The sequence below is a fragment of the Dipodomys ordii genome, unplaced genomic scaffold (assembly GCF_000151885.1).
Source record: "Dipodomys ordii isolate 6190 unplaced genomic scaffold, Dord_2.0 Scaffold10, whole genome shotgun sequence".
In the NCBI taxonomy this organism is placed as follows: Eukaryota; Metazoa; Chordata; class Mammalia; order Rodentia; family Heteromyidae; genus Dipodomys; species Dipodomys ordii.
In genome coordinates, this window is record NW_012267226.1 from 17410145 (window position 1) to 17420170 (window position 10026).

The following is a 10026-nucleotide window of genomic DNA, read 5'->3' on the forward strand; positions in this document are numbered from 1 at the left end:
GTGGGGGATGTGGGGGGGTGTGAGTGGGGGTGTGTGTGGGGGTCACACCTGGAGAGGGAGGAAAGATGCTGGGTAGCAGCTCAAAGCAGAAGAGCCTCTGACAGAGAAACACTCAACATCTTGACAGCGGATCGAAGACAAGGACGGAAGCCAAGAAAAGGAGATGGCATTTTGGCCTTTTTCTGAAAGTGACTAGGGAGGGGGTGTGTGTTAAGATTTGAGGTGAGAACCCTGCGGCAAAGAAAGGGTCAAAGGTCATGAAATACAGCCAGCCCCCTGCACCCAGACCCTGCGGTTCAGAAACATTGGAGGGCAGGGAGAAACGGGTCCCACTGTCATTCCCTTCCTCCCTCCCTCCCTCCCTCCCTTCCTCCCTTCCTTCCTCCCTTCCTTCCTTCCTTCCTTCCTTCCTCCCTCCCTTCCTCCCTCCCTCCCTCCCTTCCTTCCTTCTTTCCTTCCTTCCTTCCTTTGGTCTTTCCTGTTTTTGGTGTCATTCTTAAGGCTTGAACTCAAGGCCTAGGCACTGTCCTTGAGCTTCTTTGCTCAAGTCTAATGCTCTATCACTTGAGCCTAACTTCCACTTCTGGCCTTTTGCTAGTTCGAGGATAGGGGTCTAACGGATTTTTCTGCTTGGCCTGGCTTTGAACTGCAATCCTCAGAGCTCAGCCTTTTTGAGTTTCTAGGATTATAGGCATTAGGCCCCAGCACCCAACTATTAATTATTATTATTATTTAAGCATCTTGTTTTGCTTAAGTTCATTTATGGGGTATTTTTTGAGCTAATTCATTTGCTTTTTTAAAAATGTAATGAATGCTTCATTCATTACTATTTAACGTCATGAATTTTTCTATTTGTATCCAGTAGATTCTCAGATCTAATATTCTGATTCCTGCCCCCCCCTCCAAATTTCTTATTTGTTTTTGTTATCTTTTTTTTCTTCTTGCCAGTACTGGGGCTTGAAATGAAGGCCTGGGTGCTGTTCCTTAGCTTTTCTCACTCAAGGCTGGCACTCTACAACTTGAACCACAGCTCTGCTTCTGGCTTTTGCTCTACTTCCAACCTTTTGGTGGTTAATTGAAGATTCTTACCAACGTTTTTGCCCTGGTTGGTTTCGAACCATGATCCTCAGATCTCAGCCTCCTGAGTAGGTTTGATTAAAGGTAGGAGCCACTTGCACATAGCTATTTTTTAAGCTCAGTTTCCATTTTGATGCACAGATATTTAATTGAAAATTATTTTTAAAATTCTGAGTAGTAGAGTCTCTTGATTACTGGCTTGGTAATTAATCTTTATATTGTTACATTTTGGTTAGAAAATATTTTGGATTATTTCTACTTCAGGGAGGAATTGTGGGTTTTAAATACAGTAAAGTTTTGTGATATTTCATAGGTATCTTGGAAAGAAGGTGCATGTTCTATATGCAGATTATAAAGCTCAGTATATGAAGCAGCTAAACTTACTGATCACATCTTTAATTGTTTTCTGTTTCTTCAGTGATTCAGGGAAATGTGAGCAGAGGGAACCTGTGGTCCCGCTGTGGAGGTCTGTCCTTTCTTCAACATGGACGTAGAGACAGAAGGTGTGTTTTTATGCTTGTTTCACACTGCAGACCACCACGAGGTGGAGGAGAGTGGGGGAAAGTTTCCTTCACTCCTGATATCCCTATCCCTGGGGTGTATTTGCCAGTTAGGGCTGCAGAACAAACAGCCACAGCCTGAGTGGTTTAAACAAAAGTCAATGTTTTCTCCCAGTCTGGAGGCTGGAAATGTCAGGTCAAAGTGCTGGCGGGTGGCTTTTACCTAAGGCCTCTCTCCCTGGCTGGTGTCTGTGTCCCCAGTGGCCCCTGCTGATGTCTCTCCCTTTTCTTTTTCTCTCTGTCGGTTGTGGGGCTTGAACTCGGGGCCTGGGCGCTGTCCCTGAGCACTTTTGTTCAAGGCGAGTGCACTACCACTTTGAACCACAGCACCACTTCCGGTTTCCTGGTGGTTCATTGGGGATAAGAGTCTCATGGATTTTTCTGTGCAGGCTGGCTCAGAGCTCAGCCTCCTGAGTAGCTAGAATTACAGGCGTGAGCCACCGGCGCCTGCTCTCCCTCTTCTTAGAAGAACACCAGGGCTATTTAGGTGAGGACTCCATCCTTATTTCATCTTCATTTCCTCTTTGAAGGATCTTTCTCCACCTTCCCACACCGTGGATGGGGTCACAGTTTAGTCTGTGATGGAAAAGCGAAGGAGCAAGGTGGGGGATGGGTACGATGCCAACCCTCAGCCCTGGCACCGTGTAAGTTCCAGCCAGGGAGAAACGTACTTCATGCACACCCCACGCACTTGAATGGGGAGTGTAGAACCCCTTCAGTTCAGTTCTAGAACAACTGTCTCTTGAGCGTATCTCCACTTGTAGCTCCTGCTCAGATGGTTGAGCTCCGGGTGTCTGTCAGGTTCAGAGGATTAGCCTTTATCAGCCTCAAGCTGGGCCTGCTCAGAAACAAACGCCTCACTTCTGAGCTTCCAAACCCCTCCACTGAACCCCTTCTCCTTCTCACCCCTCCACCGAACCCCTTCTTCCCAGCACCTCTCGGAAGTCAGGGGCCCAAACTAGGGTGTGGTGTCTCATGAGGTGAATCAGAAAACACTAAATATAGAAACACCAACGAAGCTGCCTCTTTTTTATTGTCGCTCATCGCTATGGGGGGGGGAGGGGGGTCCACAGGAGATAGAGTTTAATCATCACGTGTGCTGCTTTGAAGATCTCTCTGTAGAAGAAAGCAGAGGAATTGGTGCAGAAGAGACTGGGCCAAAGCCCCTGAGAGGCGCAGGCCTGGGCCCAATACGCCACGCAGATGTGTCCTCTGGATAGGAGAGGCCAGTGTGGCAGAGGTGAGGTCCCACGGGGAATGTGGGTGGGGAAAGGCCCTTCCTGGACTGCTCTGTTCTTCACACAAGCCGAGGAAGGGCTATGGAGTACATGTCTCAGTCAAGAAGGGGCCAGCAGATAAAGCTGTCCATCTGGGACACCCTGGCTGCTCTCTGAGCCTCTCTGGGAATTCACAGTGCCTGGTGCTTTCACACAGTGCCTAATTTCTGTATTTATTTTTCTGTTACTTGGGTGTGGACACAGGGCTCTGCGCTTTGTTTTGGCTTGCTTGCCTGACGGGGGCTCTACTCACTTGAGCCTCGCTTCCCTCTGAGCTTTTTCGTGCTAGTTGGTTGAGGTAGAGTCTCATGGGCTTTGGGGCACAGGTTGTCTGACAGGGATGAGCCACCAGCGCCTGGCAGGCAGTGCCGGATTTCTTTTGGCTGGGTTTTGAACCCACAGCCTGAATCCACCTGGACTCCCCAGTTCGGCTTGAATCCCTTGAGAAGTGAACCCCCTGTTCCCCCCTTTTGAGCTGGATGTGCTTTCATTCCTTTCCTTGCATGGGGAAAAGAAAAACCAACATAACCCAACGGAAAGAATTTTTCAATTAAAATGATAAAAATCGCACAAACATGGAACAAATGAACAGACACAGCAGCGAAACGGAGGGCCAGGTGAGCTCGCTGTGTGCCGCGGGCCATGGTTTTCCCAGGCCCCGCCTGCAGGGGGCTCCCGCCTGTCACCGCGCACCCATCTATCCGGGAACACAGAGGCCTGCCTCCTGCTTGCAGAATGGTTCATCATCCATGCCTTACAAGAGATGACTGTTTCCTGGTGTTGTACAAAACGGACCAAGACTTCCAGGTGTTCTGCCATCTGAAGGCATTGAAGCACCACGGTTAAAAGAGCACAGGGATCAGATGGTGCAGGCAGCTCCCAGCTTAGGCAGATGGGGCCGGGGACAGGTGAGCAGCTAGGCCAAAAGTGGAGCTGCAACACAACCAGTAGTCTCCTCTCCTCACTGCCTGCTGCAGAGACAGAGACGAATCAGAGCGGGGAGGAGAGAGGCAAAAACAGACTCACAGATAGAGTCACAGATAGAGACAGAGACATGAGACACAGAGCAAGAGAGGCTGAGAGACAGACACAGGCAGAGATAGAGAGAGGCAGACACACATACATACAGAGAGAGATGAAAGACAGAGACACACACAGTGGTATAGAGAACAAAGGCATGAGACTGAGGTAGACAGAGAGAGACCAAGAAGGAGAGACAGGGGGGGTGGGGGGAGAAAGAAAAGCAGAGAGAGAGGCAGACACACAGACAGAGACAGACACACCAGAGTCATAGAGAACAGAGACATGAGACACAGAAAGAGGCAGATAAAGAGAGCGGTAGACCAGAAGCTGGTGGCTCATGCCTGTCATCCTAGCTACTGAGGAGGCTGAGATCTGAGAGTCAAGGTTCAAAGCCAGCCCAGGCAGGAAAGTCCGTGAGACTCTTATCTCCAATTAACCACCAGAAAACCGGAAGTGGCGCTGTGGCTCAAGTGGTAGAACACTTGCCTTGAGCTGAAGAGCTGAGGGACAGTCCCCAGGCCCAGAGTTCAAGCCCCATGACCAACCAAAAAGAAAAAAGAGAGAGAGGGGGTCAGTGAAACACATAGAGAGATATGAGACATGAGAGAGAGAGAGAGCCTGCAGTAGACAATTCTCTGCATACAGGTCAACGAGCCTTAGGCTTGGCTGTGTCCCTGAGGGCCATACATCTCCCTGGGTTCTCATATGAGAGGCAGGGCAGGGGATGGCCACGGGCGACCACGGTGCCGTGCAGTGAACACGACTCGAATGAGCACGCCCTCCTCCACCTGGACACAAGCTCAGCCCCGTCCCAGCTCAACTCAGACCTCCGCAGCCCTGTCCTCCCCACACCTAAGGCCGGATGCCCGCACCTGCTGTCTACCCAGATGCCTGGTGCTACCTCAGGGCCACCTGGGCCAGCCCACAGCCTGGGGGTGTGTGGTGGGGGTTTTGAGGTCACCTTCCACAAGTGGGGGACAAGGAGGTTCTCGGGTGCCACCTCTGAATGAGAAATACCCACGGGAGGCCCTGCAAGGGGCGGGGGGGCAGGCTGGGACAGCAGAGGGCTGGCTGGCAGCCCCGGCTCCATTGACAGCATGGACCCCAGGGAGACAGACTGACCCTCCAGGCTGGAGAAAGGGCAGCTGGGAAGGGCTGAGACTTACAGGCGTTCCCACCATCGCTCAGCCACCTCATTCGCTCTCATTTAGCCAGTTTTTCTTTCCCAATCCTCAGGGCCAGTGCTTTTAAAGGCTTAGGATACATCATTGTCAGCTAAATGAGGAAGCCAGCCTCAAGCAGGTAGGCTTAAAACATGCTCCACAGATGGCCCAGGGTAGGGGAAACAAGAACATGTCCGAAGAAATACAACTGGGCTCTACAGGATGTCATGGGGCAAAAAGGCAAAAGCCCCCCCCCCATCTTCTATGGCAGGCCCTCTGGGGTGTCACCATTTCTGAGCTCAAATGTGCCCCCTCCATCCTCACCCCTAGAAACGAGGTAGTCTTGTCCCATAAAATGACATGACCGGCTTCAACATCTGGAAGAAAGGATTCTGGCCTTCAGCCTTCCGGCTTTGTAGCCTCTGGGAGGTCAGTAATATCTCAGCTTGGTGCTGATAGCTTGTAAATCTAGCTCCTCAGGAGGCTGGGCTCTGAGGATCACTGTTCAAAGCCAGCCAAGTCAGGAAAGTTCGTGAGACTCCTATTCACAACTGACCACCAACAAGCAGGGAGTAGAGGTGGAAATGTGGCTCAAGCAGTAGAGTGCTAGCTTTGAGTGAAAAGCAAAGGGACAATGCCCAGGCCCTGAGTACACACACACACACACACACACACACACACACACACACACACCTCAGCTTCAATTTCCTTATCTCTAAAATGGAATTGTAGGACCCTAAAAATCCACTGTGAACACCCTTGGTAATAACTGTTCATATGATGTTGTAGGTAAAGATTCTGACCTGCCTTATGTATGTGCATGCTCCAATCAATTTTACAAAGAGTGAGGAAACTCAACTGTCTTTAGCCCAGTTTGGAGCAAGGACAAGTGATATGTAAGAGATAACCGAAGGGTAGTCAGGAGCACAAGTGAGAGGCGAAAAGCAGGGCCTTCCAGGAGTGTGTGATGAGACCAGAGGAGAAATACCCACCTGTTGTGCTTGGAGAACTTTAGGAAGATCTGGACACTTGAATTGAGAAGAGACCTACTATGGTTTGGATGCTGAGTGTCCTGGAGGCTTCAGCCCCATGGTGGCGCTATTGGGCCATGGGAAAACATTCGGAGGTGGAGCCTCAGGAGAAGTCTTCAGGTCATTGGGGGCGGGACATTGGAAGAGCTTCTTTCTCCTTGCTTCCTGGCTGATGAAGCGTGAATGTTTTGCTCTGCCACATGTGCCTGGCCAATCTGTCATTTGGCCACCGAGGCCTAACGCAGCTGCTCCACCCAGTCTTGGGTCTTCCCCCTCCACAATCCCCAGGACAGTGGACTAAAGAACCATCTTTTCGGTATAAAGTTAATTAGTTCGGGTGTTTTGTTACGGTAACACAAACAGGAATACGAGGTTGCTACTCTGGGAAGCTACTACCAGCACTCTGAGCAGCTGGTGCTTGAACAGACCAGCTTCAAGAAGGCAGGGGAGTGTGAGATTGTCTATAGGCATGGAACACGAGCAAGCCAGTAACTGATTTGGTCTGCAAATATTTGTTGCGCACACTGTTGTAAAGCTAGAGACTCTGCCAGGTGTCGGAGCTTGAGCTCAGAGCTGGTCCTCAGGCTAAACATGGTTACAGCTCAGAGGTCCTGTCCCGCCTCTCCCCCTCCATTCCTGCAGATACCTCCGTGAGCTTTAAAAAAAATGGATTATGATGTTCTTGTTGGCATAAGGCAAAATGTGCTGACCATGTGAAGATTTCTTACATGGCTGGGAAAGTGGCCCCAAGGTAGAGTTGTTTGCCTATAAAGTGCAAAGCTGTGGGTTTGGGCCCCTGTACAAAAAATGTCCCCTTGTTCTCCTGTGTGCATGACCACATAATAATACGTTCATGTGTGTGTCCATGTGCGTGCACACACATGTGTGTGTGTGTGTGTGTGTCGGAGGAATTTCATCCAGCAATGGCCCCTCCACATTTATGAAAGATGAGGTTGAAGCCCAGGGCGTGGGGTCACAGGCTTCTTCCTGTGGCAGATGGGAACAGAGGCTACACAATAATGGCCCAACCTAGGAGCCTTCTAAGGACGCTGTGCATGATGGGAGAGTGCGGGACAGAGCACAAGGCTGCAGAACTGGGCATCTCTGGGGCAGATGCTTGGGCTAACTCATGTCTGCCTCTTTGCATGAAGTGTGGGTAGGCCAGCCGGGCCAGCCGGAATTAGGAGGTGTGTCCTGGAGTAGGTTTTTCTAGGTTCTGGCACTGGCTGTGTGGCTATTCAAACCGGGGCTCACCTGATATTCAACTCTCTACATACACCTCATGAGTCCACTGTGAATGGGCTTTGCAGCTGGGCACCTGGGGTACTCAGGACCCATGAAGAGGTCACAGTTTGCTGAAATAAGAAGCAACAGCTGGAGGCTCATGCTTGTCATCCTAGCTACTCAAAGGCTGAGATCTGAGGATCGCGGTTCAAAGCCAGCCTGGGCAGAGAAATCTATGAGACTCTTATCTCCAATAAACCAACAAAAAGCCAAAAGTGGAGATGTGGCTCAAGTGGTAGAGTGCTAGTGTTACACATAAAAGCACAGGGACAGCACCCAGGCCTGCCAGAGTTCAAGCCCCCAGCGGACCAACAAAACAAAACAAAACGCAGCAATGGGCTGCGAAGTTCTCTTGGAGGCAGCGTTTGCTGACTCTATTGTTGTTGTTTCTTTGTTTGTTTGGAGACAGGGTCTCACTCTGCAGTCCAAATTGGCCTCCAACTCACAATCCTCCTGCTTCAGCCTCCCCAGTACTGGGATTAGAGGTGTACGTTGCATAACTACCCAGAGTCTGCTAATTCTTTTTGTTTTTTTTTTGCCAGTCCCAGGGCTTGAACTCGAGGCTTGGGCACTGTCCCTGAGCTGCTTTTACTCAGAGCTAGCACTCTACCACTTGAGCCACAGCACCACTTCTGGCTTTTTCTGTGTTATGTGGTACTGAGGAATCAAACCCAGGGCTTCATGCGTGCTAGGCGAGCACTCCACCACGGAGCCACCTTCCAGCCTCAGTTTGTTAACTCTTAACACCAAGGGATGATGGAAAGCATAGAAAAAGGAGGGATTAATTGAAGGGACTAAAAGGGGTGGGAGTTTCATAGAGTTGGGGGTCATCTAAGATGAATCTTAAAAGAAGGATAAGGTGAGGCACTTCTCCTGAAGGAATGATTCTACTAGAAACATGCCCTTGGGAAGCAGGTGCTAAGAAGCAGGCTCATTTGGAGCAGAAGAGGACAGAAGGGGACAGCTAGGGAGGGGACCCGAGGGACACTGGGCCTTCGATTTCCTTGCAGGGGTAATCAGAGTTCCTAAGTAAATATGTTCTCAACTCTCACCCTTGCTGAGCTTGCAGATAGTCATGGCAGCTGTGTTCTGGGAGTCAGGGTTCGCAGGGAGAGATGCATCATTGGGAGAGATAAGAGAGGCTTCATAGGTTGCAGTGTGTTTAAACTGAGTCTTGAACTAACAGTGGCAACCAGGTTGCCAGGCAGGCAGTGAGGCGGAGGCCGTGTGGTGGGGTTGAAGGCAGAGCGGGGAGGCCGGGAGGCATGTGGCTCAGGTGTGCGTGTGGTGGGGGTGGTATGGACAGGCAGCAGCCATGCTTAGAAACCCATGGGGAAGAAGGTACTGTGTGTCCACTTAGTGCTGGGCCCTGATCTCTAGTCTAAGGGCACCCCGATGCTTCATGCAAGGCCCTGCCCTCAATTTGTTTAGGAAGAGAAGGGAACAGACAACATCTCCCAAACACCGGGATGCTTCCCGTGTCTGAGAAGATGGGAAGGAAGTGAATAAGAGCAAGGAGAAGAGTGGAAACAGAGGAGTTGTTGGGGAGGTGGCCTGGTACAGACAGATGGATCTGGGCCTGGACACACAGGGTGCAGGGGCAGGAAGCACCAGCAGGCCCCAACCTCCTTGCTCTGCAACCAAAAGAACTCTGGAAGCAGAAACTACAGCCAGATGCAACTGCTCCCAGCTTGTTTCTGCCTGGGGAAAAGCTTTTAACTTTTCAAATCCTTCCCTTCCCCCTTCCAGAGGCTGGTTCCAGGCACTCAGACCTCCAGGCAGTAATTGGTAACAACCTGGTGGCCCATTCCTGGGAACGAGCCAGGTCATCTGTTGAATCTGGTCTCCAGTTGTGGGTGTTCCTTCCGGAAGAAGGGACAATGGCTGCCAGAACATCTTAGACATGCTAGGGATGGAGTTTTCCTTGTCATTTCCTCTCTGGACACAAGGGGGCAGCAGAGCCTTGGGTCTGGCAAGGCTGCCTGGCCCATGAGGGCAGGATTCTTCCTGGCTACCTATTCACACAGCCTGCTTTTCTTTTGGCCTGTGGTCTGCTGTCTTGCTCTCCTAGGTGCTGACCTCTGTGTGGACAGTCAAGAAGAAGAGGCCCACTGCCAGTCCAGAGCAACCTGACCTTCAGTCAGCCACAAGTGACACACACAGCTCTGCCTCCACAGCAGAAACTCAGGCCCAGGAAAGCGGACCAGGTTCTTCAGGCTCCAAGGGCTCCACGAGGAATGTAACCTGGATGACACAGGTATCCTGGCTGACAGGATGGAGGAGGCACACCCGTTGACTTCCCCCCCCCCCCCCCCCCACTCCGGGGAATTTTCCCCAGCCTCCTCTGCTGTATCCATAACCCACTGGGATTATTTTTTAAATAAGTTTTTTTTTATTGTGAAGATACTGCACAAAGGGGTTACAGTTACATGAGCAAGGTAATGAGTACATTCCTTATCAAGCATTGTTGCCTCCTCCTTTGTTTTTCCCCTACCATCCCTTCCTTCCCTCCTCCCCCCCTTCCCCACCTAAATTGTAAAGTTCATTTTCAACATAGTGTCTTATACATCTCATTGTTACTATGGGCCAACTGTATCCCTGTTTTTTTTTT

At 50.7% G+C, this 10026-nt stretch overlaps 1 protein-coding gene across 1 annotated transcript in view; it reads left to right on the plus strand.

The window, feature by feature from the left end:
* Zbtb16 (zinc finger and BTB domain containing 16) overlaps positions 1–1583 on the plus strand; it is a 184830-nt gene extending 183247 nt beyond the window's left edge. Inside the window, exon 8 of the mRNA XM_013009768.1 lies at positions 1496–1583. Coding sequence (XP_012865222.1) covers positions 1496–1498 — 3 coding nt within the window. The 3' untranslated portion in view covers positions 1499–1583. The remainder of the gene's footprint in view (positions 1–1495) is intronic.
* The last annotated feature ends 8443 nt before the right edge of the window (positions 1584–10026 follow it).